Genomic DNA, 18,870 nt, shown 5'->3' on the forward strand with positions numbered 1-18,870 from the left:
TTACTTGGCGCTGGCCAGGCCATTGCTTTCGATGCAAACTGGTAACCAGAATGGCGGACAGAATATGTGCTACGGTTACTGTTTGTTGCATATTTGACCTGCTATTTTATTCGGTTAACTTTTATAATTCGGGTTTAATATGAGTGTAAATAGAACATTCAATATAATCACAACGTCAGCATGTTTGAATCGAGCAGTGTTGATGTATTAGTGCCGTTAACTTATAGGAAGTGATAGTTATATTTGTTTATTTCGCATCCAAACTCCAAGTTTAATGTTCATTGTTTTTGTAAATGTACTGACATAACAGCGGTTAAGTGTGAGCTTTTTAAATATTATTATTAATTTGGTGCTAATTTTATTCTCTTTTTGGCAATTAAATTTTGCTATATTATTTGCTTATCACAAACCTAGCCTAGAAACACAATTTCTTCTAAAATTTCCAGATGTCTCGCGGGTGTTATAAAGCTTATGGCCGGAAAATAAATGGGCCAACAACCCACACGAGCATTCAGTTTGATAAACTATTATGTGAAAATAGTAATAAACCAACAGCATCTAAGTCGGCTGGCACAGTCGGGAAATGGGGTATCACATCATTTACTTCCATTCGAAGTTCTAATTTTACTGTTGGTAAGTGTAAATTTTATTGTACTGCGTTTGTTTACTGTCACGTTATTTAGATTTGGAATGTGCGACTAAAAGCAGGGCGAACCATACTATGAACTGAATAATGAATTTCCTTTCAGGCCATCGTGAATTTAATAATTGTAAACGACCGAGAGATACAAAAGGAAAAGATGGATTAGGTAATAATAATACAGCACCTGTAGCTGAATCTCCTACACAGCCAAGGCCTAAGAAATTTTTCAAGAGTAGAAATACTGAAGAGGTAAAGCCTCAAATTAAAGCATCTCCGTTTCAGCTTCCATCAAAATCACCACCTACTCCTCAACCTCCGCCACCAAGGCACTACACTAAGCCAAGCAATCGACCTGTGAGGTACTGCAATCTGTTACATTAATTACCTCTCATCTAATTTTTCCTAAATTAAATTGCTTTTATTTTAGCATGTGACCCAGATATAGTATTTAATTCATCTATTATAACATTCTTCCATGAACTCTGTTACATATTTAATGACTAAAATGTTCTGTAGTCTCATGTGAGTAGAATTCTTTTAAGTTGAGTAAACATTTTTTAAGTCTTCTCATTAATCAAGATTTCCGCTTGTCCTCCCAAATGTCCTGACGCCACCATGAAAAATATTTTGCTCTTCCTAAGAGCTTCTTACAGCTCACTGCCCTATGATAGGTAGATTTAAGTGTAACGAGAGAACGTAGTCCTTAAGCCGGCTGTGCACTGAAAGAAGCTCTGGGCGCCAATGTCCAGCAAAGTTAATGCGTCTTAAATTTCAAAAAAATTAGATACGTTTCAAAATAACTAAATAGATATTGAAATCCAAAAAGTATTAATCGAGTTTTAGACCTAAAATTCTAATTTTATGAGAATCGTGTAGTATCTACCTAGACATCAATATCATTTGAAAGATACATTTGAAACATTTAAAGAAAATTCGCTCTTTGTAAATGCATTGATTGTCAGTGGTGGACAATTTACAGCTCATTTAGTATGCAAGGTTTTTCAAGCCTGTATGTTATTTTTGAAGGTTGGCATCTATAGTAGCATCACAGAAATTAATAGATCCTCCAGATGGAGACTTCGAAGATCTGGAAGAAGAGTTATTTCCCGTAGAAGTTAAACCCGAACCAATTTCTGCGCCTACATTACCTCCCACGCCTTCGCCGCCAGCTCCAACAAAACTTTCACCGCCTCCTTCACCAAAAATAGAAGAGCCTCAGTCTCCACCATCTCAACATCCTCCGATTGTGCTACGCATCTTCAAAGGAACATCTCAGTTAATCTCTAGCACAGGTGGCGTCACACCAGAAAGCGGTGATAATTCACCTTCACGAGAAGTAAGTGCTCTTCCCGCCAAGAAAGAACATAGGAGAAGGTCTCATGGAAGCGATTCTGGGGGAGATGGAGTTTCACCCAAGAGACATAAAAATCGTGACCGCGATCGTGATAAAGATCGGGACAGAGACCGCAGTGAGAAGAAGGTCAGCTTTTATAATTCAAGGTATCTTAAGTTATTAGTCAAATTGAATCAAATTTTATCAAAATATATTTCACTTGATTTAGGTGGAACCAAAAGAAGAATCTTCCAGTGAACCTGAAACAAAAGAAACTTACACAGAGGAAAAGGTACCACCCTTGGTAGTTAGTTTATCACCGGCTTCTACGCAACCAAAGGTGCCGCCTTTGGTAGTCTCTTTGTCACCGCAGACTGCTCCAAAAGTGGTACAGCCTCCTCCTCCTCCTTCAACTGCCCCACCACAGATGGATGAGGATAGAGCTAATCTTCTGCGAGTTCTGGAGGATGATTCACCACAAAATTCACCAACTGCCCCTGAACAACTTGCACCTATGGAGCCAGAAGAGGTTGGTACAATTTCAGGGTGATTGTAGTTTTGATAACTATGGGTTTATTTTTGCTCTACTTTGTGGCCATTGGAATTTAAGATTTTTCTCTGTTCTGTACGCATGAAATATTTGATGATACTATCATTAGTAGGATTTTACAATAGTTGCTCGAAACTCTAGTGATTCTAAAGAATTAGTATGGGCGTAGAACCATTTGGCTTGTAATTACTGTATACTTAAGTTGCATCCAAGCATCTTAAGAATAAAATGCTTGTTTGATGTTCGCATTAATAGTTCGCTATTTCTGAGGGCAGAGATTAACTCATTGTTTAATGTGTGCTCTTTATCTACTCCGGAGAACGTTAACAATAGTTAACAGTTTGAATTACGGATTCCCAACAATCTCTTAATTTCACTTATTCTATTTTTCTACACTTTCTCATTTCTCATCAGCAAGTAGATAGTCCAATATTCTTTTTGTTAGTTCTTCTTAGATTTAGGCTAAGCCTGTAATCATAAAACTGTCTGAATGTTTTGAGAAATGCTCTGCATAATTAACAAGTAAAAAAAGAAATATAATAATAAAAACCCTATTTTCTTCAAAGTTCTTTGAAAAAATGTTTTGTCAGAATTAAGTTAAGTAAGGAATAACGTAATTATGTAATCTCTTCTATTGTCATTAATTTATTGATTACATTGAAAAGGCTTTCATTTTTAAACAACTTTGTTTACAAACCTAGGAAAAACTTGAACAAAAAGAAGACGAATGGATTGCAGAAAGAGTGGAAGTTAACGAAAATAAGCAAAGTGAAGAAAATAGTGGTGAATCTAAAGTGGAACCAATAGTATTAAGACGACCGCATCAAGCAGTGTATCAACCGCCTAAAAAGGGAAGCATTTTTAAATCAAGAGGTGCAGCTGGTTCAGAGAAAAGAAATGCTAGGTATATACATAATTGGTGCGACACACTCAAAGATGAAGGTGAGATAGTTTTAAATATTTTAATTCAATAAATGATTAAGCAAGGTAGCTAAAAATATTGTTTTTTCTAGAAAGTAATAAACCTGAAACGAGAACTGAAACAAACAAGATTGAGTCTATAATATCTGACTTTGATTTGACCGAACCATTGACAAGGGTTACCTCTTTTCAATCACCACATAATGAAGAATCTGAAGATAGTGCAAATGCTGTTACTAGTGTTACATGCAAAAAACAAAATAAAGAAGTAAGCCAAATTATTGAGTTTCTCGTTTACCAAGTTTTTGAAAAATATTTATTAATTATTTATTTATTTCTGTATAGTTTTATACGGTAGTAAGAAATGTGAAGAAAGCCCATCAGATCCAAGAGTCTGGTGAATTCCAAGAATTCAATGATGATGTTGAATATATTTTAGATGCATTACAAGATAACAACCCAATTAGTACAAGGTTAGTCTAGTTACAAATATTAATGAATTTGAATGTAAATAATATAAATAAATATATATTTAAATGTTTTCTTTGTTTTTGTTCGTTGATTTAAGTATGTTTCATAGTTGTATTAAAGTTAAATTAAGTATGTTAAATTTATGGAAAAATAACAGTCTTAGAAAAGTAGAATGAGGGGCGGCTACTGTTCCCCAGGCACTGCTGCAAGAAGAGATAATGCAATTCCTTGTGAATTTTAGTAACAGAAGAAATCTCTCATTTTTCCAAGTTTCTCCATCATAATTTTTGCGAATTATCTTCTCGGATCTCCAGTTTCCAGATGATTCATATCGCAATAGTAGCAGGTATAAGAGACCGTTTCCTCTCCTAATGCACTTACAGTCGGCAACCAAGCTAGATCCACATATTGAGGAAAGGCATTTAGTAGAGCCACAGCTAGTTATCAACTGCCTAGGATGTGAATCGTTTGCTTCGGTGATGAGTGGATTTGTAAAGTTCTCATGCTGGTGCTGAGTAACTACATCTCCATCACTAAAGTTTCAAGGGCGTTGGTAGAGAAAAAAAACTAGTATTACTTCGTAACTAGTCCGAGTGCAAAGAATCACCCAGGCGCTGTAGGCCCTATGTCGCTTAAAATTTTGTAGACATCCCAGGGAAGAAACCAAACTCAAAAAACTTCTATGGGTTATGTACGTTAGTTTTAGGCTATTATATAGTACTTAAGCATTTAAAATAACTTTTGTACACCAATTGTTTCTCAGCTTTTGTTAAACTAAGTAATGTGCTCCATATTATTATATCTCCTTAACAAAAACTTACAGTTTAAAAAGTTAAGTATAAGGGTTGATTGAACGCCAAAAGGTACACAAATCAGCAAGTACCCAACATTCCATTTATACTTCATTGATATTATTTAAGTAATTTTACTGCATTAATTTTCATTCATATTTTTTAAAATTTATTAGATGTCACAGACCCTTATGCTGGCCATTTTCATCTACAAAATATTTGTTCAAGTAGCACTGTAGATTGACTATAATATCTATTTTATATATAACAATCAAACTATTAATTACAGGTTAGAAAGAAAAACGTTTTAAAAAATTAAAAAAATTATGAGGCTAAAAAATTCAAAAACTTTTTTTTAAAAATGCTCACACCAATTAATGATTTTGTTTATTTATTTATTTTTTTGTATTTTTAAATAAAAATCGTCGGTTTAAGTTCATTCTTCGATTAAAGTAATTGTCATTTTGTGTAGTAGTCAAACGTTTATAATAATAGATAATAAATTAATCTGGCTTTATCGTAAATAATATAGTTTTCTTCAATTACATTCGCAATCTAAGTTTTCTTCCCACAGTGTTGTGTATGTGTAAAATAAAAAAATTATAATATTTTTAGGACAGCTAATTATTCCAGTATTTTACTATAAGTAAAAATAGGGGGACTTAATTAAATTACAATTGAGAAATGAATAATTATTGTTGAATAATCTACTTGTTATTAACTGTGCGTTATTTGTGCTCACGAATATTTACAGAGTAATTAGTAATAATAATTTTGGAGGGGGCCTTACATAAAGGGGGCTAACTCCTCTCCCATTCGATATGCAGCGTCGAGAACCTCAAAAGGCACATCTACATGAAATTCCGACTCGAATGACACCTCATTCATGAAAATCGGTTGGCGCGTTTAGACTACGTTGTTTACAAAAAAGGTAACAACAAGAACAAGACCAATTTTTGAAAATGCCGTTTTTGCTCATTTTCAACACCTTTTTTTCTCGAAATCTATAACATCTGGGTTGTTGCAAAAAATTACAGTTATAAAGGAGGATTTGCCCTATATTTTAAAGAAAATTTGGGAATTTTATCTTTTATACAAAAAGTTGGGCGTTTTTCAACGTTACGCTTTTTCGTGCACTTTTTGACGATCAACCCTTATAAAACTGTCCTACCGGACAGTTTTAATTTTGTACAAACCTCTTCCAGATTACATACAAATTTGATTTTAGAAAGTTTAAATTTATTTACACTTTTACTGATTGATAGCATTTGTCTAATGTCTGTAACTTATTGTATTTTGATGTACAAATAAATCTATTCAAATATTTTACAACTTTCGTATCGGTTGGATTTTAGAATAGGGAATAGGGCAATTTGGATATGCTCGATTCAAGAGTTAAAAAAGAAATAAGAACCAAAATACACTCAATATCATTGTCTTTTAATGTTATTTTCGTTGGAAAAATGAATAGAGATAACTGTATCAGTTCATGTTTTGATAAACTAAACATTTTTGGTTGAATAGTGACATTAGGTAATCTCTTTTTAACTTAATTTTTAATTAAAATAAATGGTTTGTGCAAAAAACACGAAAACACAATAATTAAATAAATTAAAACAAATAAATCATGTTATTAATTCTGCAGTTTCAGCAGTTGATGTAACCCTGGTGAACAAGAACAATTTTAAGAACAGTTTATTCTCAATTATATTACTAATTTCCGATTTTCGTAATATTTCGCGTGACACCACATAATTGGGCTAATTATTTCACTTTTTAAATATTTTTCACAGGTGCCTTTCTGCAATTACACTTGCCACCAAGTGCATGGTTCCTGCATTTAGAATGCATGTAAGAGCCCATGGTACTGTAACCAAATTTTTTAGAGCTTTACATGATGCTACAAAAGATCAGGTATGTAAATGCGATTTTATGAAACATACTCTTCTTTTTTGTCAAAGCCTCAATAATTTCTCTACATTCATAGAAACTTTTTTTCTCGTTTTATTTACTCTTTCAATCATCTATTTTTTCATGTAGGGCTTACCGTCCCATCTTCTAATTTAGGTGTCGTGGTCTGGGAACTAAAGTTCATATTTTTCTATTACAGTTTTCAAACAAGTAAAAAGTAACGCAGATGCATGCCGCATTAACAGTATGATTATAGTATTTTTAAAAAACATAATTCAATTTGGAAACTATTCTATTGCAGAGACTGGGAATGTGTACTGCCACAGTAATGTTTGTGTTGAGCCAAGATCGTCTTAATATGGACGTTGATAGAGATTCGTTGGAATTGATGCTTTCTTTATTAGAAAGTGATACTTCACACAATTCGGCACTGGAAGAATGTGGACTTTCTGATCAAGAATTAGCTAAAACTAAACAGAAAGTCTCTTCACTTTGTCAAGAAGTGCAACTAAATGCTGGTGGACATCTCTCTTTGGATAATATAACCGTAAGTAAATGGAATAAAACGTATTTAGAGTTTATGCTACGAAACTTCCCAATAATAGGCAATAATCACAAAAAAAAATTGCTTTCAAGGAGCGTCCGGTCTTCTTAATACAAAAGACTGGTTAAGTAGGTGATCAAAGTCGTTTTAATGGAGTTTGAAGGGTAATGTTGAGAATGACAAGTTGGTGAGAAGAAGAAAGTTAAATCAAACAAAAAGAATCATTAGGATGATACTTTCATAAGCAGATAAGACAGAGGATGCACCAAGTTAACAATAAAAATGTTAAGACAATAAATCCTGAAGATGACCTAGTCCCTTGGTCGAAAGCTCTGCACAATAAGTGAATATCATGACTGAAATTTATTTTTTCATCCTATTGAAATAATGAATCGTTCACCAATAATGGAACAGTAAAATTTATCAAATTATACGTTTCAAATATTTTCAAATAAAAGTTTACATAAGAAGTTAGCTAAGTGGTTTGATTATGTATATATAATCAAATTCTGTTCGAAAATTAGACTTCTTTCGTAACCGACAAAACAGTACATCCCCAGAAAATAAAATAAACTTCGGCGTGGGATAAAAGTAAAAAACCAAATCGTAAAAAGAAAGAGTAAAACTATTTTTTTCTTTTAGGTTGGACAATTAGCTATGGAAACACTGCTCAGCCTGACTTCGCGAAGAGCTGGTGAATGGTTTAAAGAGGAATTAAGAGATCTGGGTGGACTAGAACACATAATTAAAACTGTTGTAGAAACGTGTTCACCAGTTGATCATACTGTTAGTAAATGGACTCCAGAACTGTTAGATCGTCTTAAAAAGGCTGATCGTTGTCTTAGAGTGCTGGAAAATGTAAATAAACTTCTCTTTTGGACCTTTTTTTTTATTTTTTTTTTAAAAAGTCAATTTTTTTTTAATTTTCAAAATTTATTATTACAGGTCACTTTGCAAAATGAAGAGAACAACAACTATCTTCTTACTTATGGAGATGGTTTACTTGTTGACACGGTAGTGCGAGTATTCCGGGTTTGTGATAGTCAAGCTCCTCTATATCCGACACAAAATCAAACTGATAAAAACAGTGTTGGAGTAGTGATAAGAGAATGTTTAGTTGCAAATCTAAAGATACTCATTAATCTTACTCACGATTTCAATAATAAATGTTAGTTATAACTATTTTGTTATTTAATTAATTAATGTTATACGTTTATGTCAACATTTCCACCATATTACAAAAACATATAATTTGAGTACTTCAATTTTCTTTGTATTTTATGCGCAGCTTATGGTTCTACGTTAGCTGGTAGCAAGGAAGGAGTGATTGAATCTAGTCTACACGTCCTTTTGGAAATTCCTCAATGTATACCCGACGAGAAAAAGTTCGACATAACAGTTTTGGTAAGTTAACAACATTCGTATTTTTACAAAATAAAAAATAAATAAATAATGTTTAGACGTTTTCATGTAATTTTTGACGTGTATTGTGTAATGTTGAAGTGAAGTGCTAAACTCATTAATAGTATCAAAGATTTCTCATATTGGTTAGCTATTTTGGACACCCACGAGCTTCTAATGACAATTTGATAAAAATATTTTGCATTTATTGCCCATATTGTACTAAATGCTTCAAATGTAAGAAAAAACATTTGTCTCAGTTGAAGAATACCCTAAATATGATGCATATTAACAAATATCGTTAAAACCTATTTATTATTTTTGTATAGGCACTTATATTGCTGATTAATCTGGTTGAACATAGTGAAGTTAATAGGAAGTTAATAATTGAAGCAAAAGCTCCACCTAGCTTGGACACTATATTTGAAGGTATGCTAATTTTTTCTGTCATCTAGAACGTCGGGTCTGAAACGTGGTTTAGGGATTTTTTTTTTGTTTGACTTGACAATATCTTTGGAACAGTTTATTGCTTTACATTTAGGTTGGAGTCCTTTCGGGAGGCTTTATGCATATGTGCGTCTTTGAAAAAGAACTGACTCCACTGATTATTTGTTTTTCACTTATAAATCTAGATTTAAACTTAGGCATAGTAGTAAAAAGAAGCACTTCGATAATTTCTAGCTTCAAATTTTGTCTAATTAAAAATATTTACTTACAACGATCAGAAGAAACAAGTGCAGTCAGCGCTCTAGTTTCTATGTTCGTTCAACAAGAAGAATTGGCTCGAACTGAAGAAAGAAAAACAGACGCTATACTAGCTGGTGGAGATAAATCTGCTGCGCAACAAACTAACCAGAAATCTACTGAAGAATTCATCGAAGAAACTGTAGCTTTATGTAAGTCTTGAATTTTACTATTGATTGTGTAGTATTCATCAATTTTGGTGACTGATTTATTACTTCAAAAGGAAAAAAACAAGAAGAATATTGCCAATTTCGTCATTAATTTCGTAAAAAAAATAATTACCTTAAGTTATTGGCAATTACATTTTAATAATATAGTTTTACACAGTTTTATGCTAGGTTGGTGTGTCTTCCGTCCTGCTTGTATTTACTGAATGTACTGAGTCTGGGAGGTTTTAAAATGCTGGTTTGTGAAGAGGTCAGTGTTGCCAATAGTAAAAAAAAAAATTTTTTTAATGTGGTTGTAAATTGGCTTATATGTATGTATGTTATTTAGATTGTTCTAATTTGTTTTGAAATTTAAACTATTTTCCTTCTTTTTGTGGCTGTATGTTTGGGGAATCGAAGTGCGATTTTCTGAATGCTGTGGTGATCTTTTTTAGTTTTGTGTCGTACGAGTGTTGTACAGTATAGCAAAAGGTGACTAATATTTTTTCAACTATATTTTAAACCAAATTAATATACATATAAGTCTGTTAATGAAAAAAATGTTTCACAGCCCTGAAGATGACTTAGTCACTAGGTCGAAAGCTTGGCAAACACAAAAAATAATGACTGAACTTGGCGATATTCTTTCCTTAATTTTATTATTATTATTATTTGTAATATTTCTTTGAGATAATCACGTTTATTAACAGCAGCAATATCTTTTCAATTAGGTAAATTTGTTTTGCCCCAATCCTTTTAGATATTAAATTTTTCAAGTATGTTTTCCTTGTTCGTTTATTTTGATTTTCGATTACATACTCCCAAAGACATCCTTCGCATTAAGTTGTGGTTTGATGAAAAGTAAACCGAGGTTTTCCGATCTGTTAGATCGAAAATTTTAGGTCACAATAGAATCTACTATCTTTCTGTTATTTGCAATGTACGCACGTATAAATTGATCTCTTTGCCTTTGTCCGTAGTGCTTCAGAAAGCTGGGCGACATATGGAGCATACACTAATTGCTGCTTATATAGCACTTTTAATTGGATACCTCACCATAGACAATTCTGTAAGTTTTTCTTTAATACTCTTAGAATTATTAATAGTAATAGAAATATTAATTTCTTAGAAAAATTTACGAAACATCTGTGTTCAGAAATTTGTTGTTTTTGTTTTTTTAGGAGTATGAACTATTCGTACGTGGACATTTGCCAAACAAGAACTACGAAATGCTCCTCTCTGTACTTCAAAAATTTTATAATTTTATGACACTAACTGCTGCTGTGAGTATTTTATAAACTTTTTTACCCAATTTTATGGCAAATTCTAGAAAAATATTTAAATTTAAAAATATGTGTGCTTGTGAGCAATTTATTGAACTCTAATAATCAAAGAAATAATGCGAACATCCTAAAAATAGTCTGAATAAGAAATTTAATTTCTGACTTTATACTTCATATGAAAAATATTAGATTAATAAGAATTAGGTATTCGGTATGTACATGTACTGCAATGTAACATGTTTATGTGCGACATCTAGCTAACAATAGCTAAATGCGCCTCGGTTTTACTCCGAGAAGGGTTTTTCTTTCCAATAATGTTTGCAATGCTGCTCTATCTAAAGTGCCTCCTGGACTTTTTTTTTCAATTGTGAGCAAACACTTGACATGTCTTATAACTTTTGGTTCTTTTCTTGATGTACGAGTATATGTATATCTATGCTAGAAATTACTCATTTTTCATAATGCTTCCCTTCTTTAATGGTTGCTATTATTATGAATTAGTAATGCTTGTCCGTTTTAATCCTCCAGATCAACTAATCCCGTCGTTTTATTTTTGTTGGCCTAACCCTAACTATATATATTTAATTTCCCTCACTTCTGTTGACGCCAATAAACTTTCAATTTCCTAATTCTCTTTCTCCACACATTCATTCCTGTACTTTTCAACATCTCTACAACCCTCTTAGAGACTCCACTTTTCTGCTGCCTACAATAAAATGACCAATTGTGCAATGGAAAATTTTCTTTTGATTTCCTTCAAAATGATTGTGCTCCAAAGTACAGGATGTAGCGTTTTTATTGTTTTTCCAGGCTTTATTTAGTTTAAAGCTCCGTGGGTCATTTATATTGTTCAATCTCTTTCTAGATCTTCTTCCACAACACATCCTATGCCATAACTATATTCTATTTTGAAAAATTCTTCTTCAGATTACTCGTTCTTGCACTGTTCGTTTTATTTTCTCGCTATCAAAGAAAACTTCTAATTTAAAAGTAAATTAATATTTTTTTTACAGGCTAGCCCAGGAAGTAGTCGAGGTATTAAAGCAACAGAAATGTTAATTAAACATTTGACTGATATAAATAAAACAATCGTTGACACAAAACCTAACATCACGTAACCTATGTTACCAACATTAATATTCTTTTTATCTTTTGTACATTAATGTATTATTATTTTATAAGTGCTCCTTCAATAGGTAAAAGATTAATATTATTATATATTTATATATATTTTTTAAGTTACACGCCCTTTTTTTTCTCCAAAAAACCAAACAAAAACAGTTTTTAAAAATACGGGATATAAATAAATTCGAAATAAAGATAAGCAGTCTCTTTGGCTGCTATTAGCAGCAAAGAGTGTCTTTTCAGAGTATTATTTACCAATTTTACACAAAACGGTTATCAAGAAATTGTACAGATTATTTATTTAATACTAAAACCATTATTAATTTTATTTTTTATTGTTTATATGCAATTTTATTTACTATTAAGTTTGTATATTTTATGATTATGCTGTACACTAGGCTTTTTTTTTTTTAATTTTAAGAAAAGCCTTAAGTAAAGCTGTCTTAAAAATGAAAAAAAATAAATAATAATAATGAGATAAAACTGTTTCAACTTACGAAATTTTTCAGTTGGACGTAACGTAACTTGGTGAGCTTCTATCTGTATGTTTTCCATAATTTTGCTCACTAAAATTTTCCTTTAAAAATTTTAGCGTACTTACTAAGAATGTTATCCATTTCTTTTATAATATAAAATGTTCGTCTTATTTATAAAAAAAAAAATGAACAAATTTTAAATAAGATTTTTTTTCTTAACCATAAGCCTTTTGTAAATTAAAAACTTGTAAATAATCTCATTCTGCACTTTGGAAGCAATAAATATATTTTTATGCCATTGTTTGTTTTTATTTATTTTTTGTTTGATAATTTTATGAGAATTTATTTGTAAATAAATATGGATTATGATAAAGTATAAGACACCAGTCTTTGCTATGTCAGACTTTGAGATTCTCGGATTTCTAGACTCTCAATTGCAATTTAGCAGACAAAGTACATCATAAAACATCGATTCAATATCAATATTGACCCCAAAGATAAATTTTAATTGAAACCATCAGACAATTCTACTCACTAGGATCTGGTAGTGAAGGTCTGTTCTGATCCCTACCGGTCCTTGCTTTTTTTTTTGGCTGGAGAGGTCAGTACTTAGTTCACGCAAAAATCAATTTAGTCTCAAATAATCAGCAAACCATTCATTTATTTTTGGATCTGCTTCTTTGACAACCAATAAGATAAACTACATTATAATTATTGCACTTAATGAAGTTCTTACATTGGAGTTAGTTTTAACAGAAGAGGAAAAAAGATGCTACCATTCCTTGTTAAAATAAAAATCAGTGAATATCATCTTCACTGAAATTTAAAGGAGTTTTTAATTAAAGAGGAACTATACTTAACTTGTTAGAAGATCAGACGTTCTAAATTGGAAAACGACTAGAACTAATCACGAGTCTATGTTCTCTTTAATAAAATAAGATCAATTTCAACGATGTTTTTGTATTTGACGATATTTGCAATTACATCAATCCCTTTCAAAAAAAGACTCTTGCGGTTAATTCACAGAGACTTAAAACTGCTGCTACCCATCATGGAAAGTTTGCAATTTCACGTCAGAATTCATTTTCTTAAACGGTCGACGGAAGAATGTTTAATTCAATGTGACTCTTGTCTGTTCATGACCTGCTTTGATTAATAGTGGAGCTGCCATCCGGGCCCTGCAGATAGGAGTCAAGTAAACCTGCACAGGCTAGTCGTAAGTTTTGCTTAACTTGGAGAAAACCAACATGTTTATCCAATTAATTATTGGTTAAATATTAAATAGTTTCTAAGATTGAATCACTAGCGAACACTTGTTCAGTAGTGGCCCGTAAGCCAATAAACACGCTGCAGACAATTCTGTAACAAATCTCTTATTGAAAAACTGGTTTGACCAGATGTAAGAACAATAAAGAAAATATACATTGTAATAAATATTTTTTAAAAAATTGTACCTTTATAGATGTGTAATTTTTTCTATAGTAGGAAAATACTCTTTCCAATTAGTTATTAATTTTTTGTTTTTATTTACAAATATTTTTATGTACAAAAGCATCTCTTAGGCTTTTAAATCATAAAACATTTCTTGCAACAAGGTAAAACCTGTAAATTCTTAAATCTTAAAGCACAACAATGCTAGATTTTAAAAAAACATCTAATATCTCAATTTGCAGCGCAACCTTACAGAATTGGCAGATGCTGCTGCTTTTTAATTCTAAGACTTTTTGGTATCTTCAGAATCGCTATCACTTTCATAACCGTCTTTCTTATAATCTTCTGATAATAAAGGTTCTAAATTAATTTTAAATTTTTCTACAGATGGTGCACATTTTAACATAACCCTAAAAATATAAAATGGAAAAATTAAAAAAAGTAAAGATAATTATATTAAAATAAAGTTGTTTTCATATCGTCAGGATATGAATTATGAGGAGAGTTTCATTTCGACAATGATCAGAGAAAGTCAGCCGTCAAAATATTTTTCCAACCTCCTGCGAAAGACAAGCGTAAAGACGAAAAAAGCAATAGAGCAAAAAAAAAAATCCCACTTTCATTTTACAAGTTCAAACAAATTAAGAAAATGTTAAATTAGGAGTACAGAGACTGTACAAGAGCTAAAATATTTTGCTTTCGCAATCCATTCTGACATAACAAAACCATGGTTTATCCAACACAATGAAGACCAGACCTTTTAAGCCATCATGTGACTACGATTAACCGACTATTTTTATTCCTACTAAAAAAAACTGGAAACTGTTAGATCCGAGATGTTCCTTAATGCCCGAATTTCTCTAAATTGTTGTCTACAGGGGAATAGCTTTATAAAGTACGATAAAATCTACTGCGAACTAAAAGATCTTTTTAAGTATTTCTCACGCAATGTAGGGTACCTAAAAAGTATAAAAAGCGTAATTGTGAACATACTGTGTGATAATGCCACAGTGAGTTGCCAATCATTCGCTAAACCTAAATAGTTGCAAACATCAATACATTGGCAGACCCTATGCGTACAGCGTAGTGTAGGACTGTACGAAGACTAGGGTACCTTCCAGCGGTTTGTTTGAACTATTAGCTGCAGAGATGCAACGTTCTCTGAAGAAGTAGCTAGTCCACTTTCCCCTGTGAACCTGCTTCAATTCACAAACAACTTTTCCGCCACAATCAAGTACTATTCTCAACCGGCTCATTAAAATATTCAAAGAAATCACACTTTTCTTTCAATAAAAAAATGAATACACAATATAATTTATAATTTTCTAACGTTTCGTCAGCTAAAATATCCTTTTGAAAAGGTAGTTAAGCAATGATCAGTTAGTTATGTTTTAGAAAAAAAACTGTTTTATTTGTTTCGAAAACATTTCGAAAAGAATAATTACGCTAAGGTAACTAACAGATTTATTGATTTATTCATGTAGATAATATAGTGTTACCTTGTGATAAAGGGTCCTTCTCTTTTAGGTCTCACGCTCATAATATCATCGATTACTGATTTTAAATTTGCTTCCAATTCTACCTTATCCATATTAAGCTAAGAAAAAACAAAAACAAAATTAATCCAGTTTAGTTTTATTCATAGCAACTTAAAATCTGGTTTGGACTCTCAAACGACTTTCTCTTAATTCTCAAGAATCTAACTCTTTATGTTTCCTTAAACTCCTAATTTTCAAGTAACAGTTAATTCTAACCAACATTATACACTTAGTAAAACCGTCCAGTACACTGAATTGAACGAATGACAAAACACCCAGTAGCTAATGGGTAAAACAAATTTTTCACACTCTGAGAATCTCAAATCGAACATATCCATTATCACAAAATATAAAATCTGTACGATTACAACACCTACCTTCTCTTACAAGTAAACTAAAAGAAAGTAAAACGAGGGCTGCAATATTTTTCACTTATCTAAAATAAAATTCCCTATAAAGAATTTAAAAAATTAATTTCTCTAAGATTACAGATTCTCTAAGGAAAGTAAATCCTAAAATATTATTAAAATGTAGCAGCATCTCACGATATACACATAAACGAACAGTTGGTGACCATTACAACATTTCATCTTCTGGCTCAAATAAAAATAAACTATAAAATGTTGGTGATGTTAAGAGTTGGAGGGTTATATTACTCCACGTAAGATAAAGTATGAATTTAACTTCGTACAGATTTTCTACATTTATTTTAAACGGAAATACTCTATTTGAGGCCCTTTGAGTAAGAAAAAGTGGTTTTTACTACAAAAATTGGTCTCGAACTCAAAATTCAAACACAACGAATAAAATTTAAAATTTGATAATTAAACTAGTACGTCCCACTATCCTTCAGTGTGAAATCAAGCATTAACAAAAGAACATTTTTCCAACTACTGAAGGCCAATTCTTCAAAAAATAGCTCACAAATAATTTTAAATGTAACATGTCCAAAAAAATTTCTGCAATTGTTCGTAGGTCACAACAAACACATTTAGAAAAGAAGTTCTCAGCAAATAACTTACAGGACCAATTGAAGTATCAACCCAACCATAATCCAATTCCGTATCGTCCCTTAGAGCAATGTATTCTATACCTGTCTTAAAATTTTTCACCATTTCTCCTACATGAATCCCTAATGTTCCTGCAACAACAATAGTTATAAAAGGTTTGGCTTTAAGAGTTTTTAATATTTATATAAATGTTTACCTTGTTTTGGAGATGGGAACTTTTTCTTCAACAAGCCCTTCAAGCTAACTAACTCTGGCAGGATATTAGGATGAGCAAGAATGTATTGAAAGTCTGGTAACACTATTTCACCTCTCTAGAAAACCAAATTTATTTGTTAATATTTCATGAATTTTTTTTTGGAAAGTTGTAACATGAAAAGTTTTAACTCACAGACAAAAAACTAAACAAATATTTTTACTTTATTTCCTATATAAATAAAATTTCATTTGACAACACGATCATTGATTGACTGGAGAATTAGAAAGTCTTTTAATGACTTTGAATTTCGCGGTGAACAATAAGAAAGAGAGAAAATAAATGCCTACAAGTGATGAGCTCTTGAACAATCAGAAGTTTGTACGAGTTGTTGTTGTTCCGCATCAGGACCTCTATAATGAAAAAAAACAGTTGAAAAGCGACTTTTTGCAAATCACCATTTCGTTGAACCACTTGAACTTTAGGAAACCGTTCTCATTACAAAGACTAGTTTTGTTTATACAATCAGATGAAATTTGTAGAAAGCGTTTTTTTTTTATATGCGTATGTCTGAATCAAACCCTCTCTTAGACGCTGAAACAACTTGTGTAAAGAGCGATAATAATTCACCGCAAGTAGCGCACCAGAGGAAGTAGTAATTATCACAACGGATTTGATACCTAGAATTAACCCGCAGAACGAATAGGTCGACATATTCTGCTTTTGTTTAAGAATGGGATGCAAGATATAATCTGTTCACTTACTTAATCCATGTTCTGGAGTCTCTGGGCACTACCCAAATTGCAGGGGGAAATAACCAATATTAAGACAGAAAATAATCAATTTGAAGTTTAGATTTCGTTGTGCAGTTTACATCTCCGAATCAATAGAGTTTAATAAAATATATAATTTAAGAAACACACCTCTACTTTTTTAACAACATCTACATCTCCAACAAGCGTTGCTCCAGCCTTTTCAGCTTGTTCTCTTAATTCTTCAGTTTTACAGAAAACCAAGATATCTCTATTTTCACCGTGATTAAATGCATGAGGAATCTTGGCCAATCTTGAAAACGAATCCACATATTTATTCTAAAAATTACAAATACAATGTTACAATATGCGTGAGTCTTTAATGTGAAACAAATTAAGAATGTAATGTAGAAAATTACTTTTTTTGCTCCAGTCATATTTAGCTCTATAAATGCATGAAGTGGAGCTTCTGGCGTGTTGTAAATCTCAGGATGGTGGGTTTCACGGTGACATTCAACTGCATCTTTAAAATCATAATTTCGCCACTGATAGAATCTACCAATCCAGACATTGTCAGATGGTGCTGGACATTTAAATTCATCTTTCAATCTACGTGATACTGATGACTTAGTCCTATTCAATCAAATCATGTTAACACCAAAACAAAAGAAAATTTATTAAAAGAAACTTTGAAAAATACACAGCATTCACATATTCTAGCAAACTAGAGATTAGAACACATTGCACTTGAACTCCTACTCTACGATTGCTAAACGATTATATTTACGAAGACGTAAAATAACATTCAATGTACTTTTGTTAGGTATTCTAAATTTATTTTGTGGGGACAATCCCTCACATACCATCACTGTAGTGCTACCAAAATAAGAAAAACAAATCTGTTAGCCGCCAAACATGAAAAAGAAAGCCACTCCTACTGTCTATTTTGTCACAAAAGATCGTATCGTTTAACCACAACAAACAAAACTTATTTAATTAGCGTACGACGAGAGCGTTTAAAGTTTTCCAAGGTGGCTTAGTGCGATGTTGTGAAACCTCTACACCAGAATGGAGGAGAAATCTGCACAAAGGAGGGCTTACAGATAAGGCTTTAGCGAATTAAGTATACTTACGTAGATTTTTCTCGTAAATTGTGAGGGATGAATGCTTCTTTTTTTATCTCCACTTTAACTTTTTTTTTCCTTGCTTTCTCTCTGGTACCTTTCCTTGCTGCATAAGCTCTAGTTTGGCCTAAAGTATCTTGTTTAGTTAAGTAATCATTCTTATTAAGAAAACTAAGTGCTGGAAAAGCTAAAACAATTTATTTCACCTTAAATACATGTTAGTTTACGAAGCCATCTTTAAATTGCAGAACTCAATGTTGTATTTATAACAAAATATAGAATACAATTACCTCTTTTGTAGAGAAACATTTTAAATAAAACCTAATTCAATTCAAGAGAGGAATAACCTGGTGCCAAATAACCTTGTAATTGCCTCAACCCCTCTACTAGTTTGGACTGGAAGACTACCGAACCTAAAGTAGAAAATGGGGGTGACTTTGTGCGAGGATCTGACATCAACTTGTGAATTTAAGATTTACTTAG

General features: G+C 31.9%; 2 protein-coding genes across 3 annotated transcripts; one reads left to right on the forward strand and one right to left on the reverse strand.

Moving 5' to 3' along the window:
• The first annotated feature begins 3 nt into the window (after positions 1-3).
• On the forward strand, positions 4-12,637 carry wapl (cohesin release factor wings apart-like). The gene is made up of 18 exons (XM_074135765.1): positions 4-319; positions 447-633; positions 750-1,002; positions 1,670-2,123; positions 2,206-2,505; positions 3,228-3,468; positions 3,540-3,715; positions 3,793-3,920; positions 6,503-6,623; positions 6,922-7,167; positions 7,807-8,022; positions 8,110-8,332; positions 8,453-8,568; positions 8,895-8,994; positions 9,291-9,461; positions 10,436-10,524; positions 10,637-10,738; positions 11,752-12,637. Exons 2-18 carry the CDS (start codon positions 447-449, stop codon positions 11,854-11,856), a joined length of 3,228 nt encoding a protein of 1,075 aa, XP_073991866.1. The 5' UTR covers positions 4-319; the 3' UTR covers positions 11,857-12,637.
• Positions 12,638-13,841: 1,204 nt separating this feature from the next.
• On the reverse strand, positions 13,842-18,847 carry mRpL1 (mitochondrial ribosomal protein L1). 2 transcript variants are annotated; one of them, XM_074135770.1, is made up of 9 exons: positions 18,678-18,847; positions 18,397-18,574; positions 17,683-17,896; positions 17,435-17,602; positions 16,515-16,629; positions 16,331-16,449; positions 15,270-15,367; positions 14,024-14,180; positions 13,842-13,941 (listed from the first exon to the last, which is right to left on the reverse strand). In XM_074135770.1, the coding sequence occupies exons 1-8, from the start codon at positions 18,694-18,696 to the stop codon at positions 14,054-14,056; spliced, it is 1,038 nt and encodes a 345-aa protein (XP_073991871.1). In that variant the 5' UTR covers positions 18,697-18,847; the 3' UTR covers positions 13,842-13,941; positions 14,024-14,053. The 2 variants fall into 2 exon arrangements, with proteins under 2 accessions (XP_073991871.1, XP_073991870.1); XM_074135769.1 differs by having other exon boundaries at positions 13,842-14,180.
• Positions 18,848-18,870: the final 23 nt, after the last annotated feature.

This window comes from Rhodnius prolixus, unplaced genomic scaffold (genome assembly GCF_049639745.1).
Source record: "Rhodnius prolixus isolate KJV_2025 unplaced genomic scaffold, Rpr scaffold_5, whole genome shotgun sequence".
Taxonomy (NCBI): Eukaryota; Metazoa; Arthropoda; class Insecta; order Hemiptera; family Reduviidae; genus Rhodnius; species Rhodnius prolixus.

Excerpts from the sequence above, each read along its gene's own strand:
- mRpL1 (XM_074135770.1), bottom strand. Across the intron at positions 17,897-18,396 it reads AATTTACGAGAAAAATCTAC|GACTAAGTCATCAGTATCAC; the intron begins GTAAGTATACTT and ends TTGATTGAATAG. Across the intron at positions 14,181-15,269 it reads GAAGGACCCTTTATCACAAG|GGTTATGTTAAAATGTGCAC; the intron begins GTAACACTATAT and ends TTATATTTTTAG.
- wapl (XM_074135765.1), top strand. The coding sequence starts at position 447 with ATGTCTCGCGGGTGTTATAAAGCTTATGGCCGGAAAATAAATGGGCCA. Across the intron at positions 8,333-8,452 it reads TCACGATTTCAATAATAAAT|CTTATGGTTCTACGTTAGCT; the intron begins GTTAGTTATAAC and ends TTTTATGCGCAG. Across the intron at positions 8,995-9,290 it reads CTTGGACACTATATTTGAAG|AAGAAACAAGTGCAGTCAGC; the intron begins GTATGCTAATTT and ends TACAACGATCAG.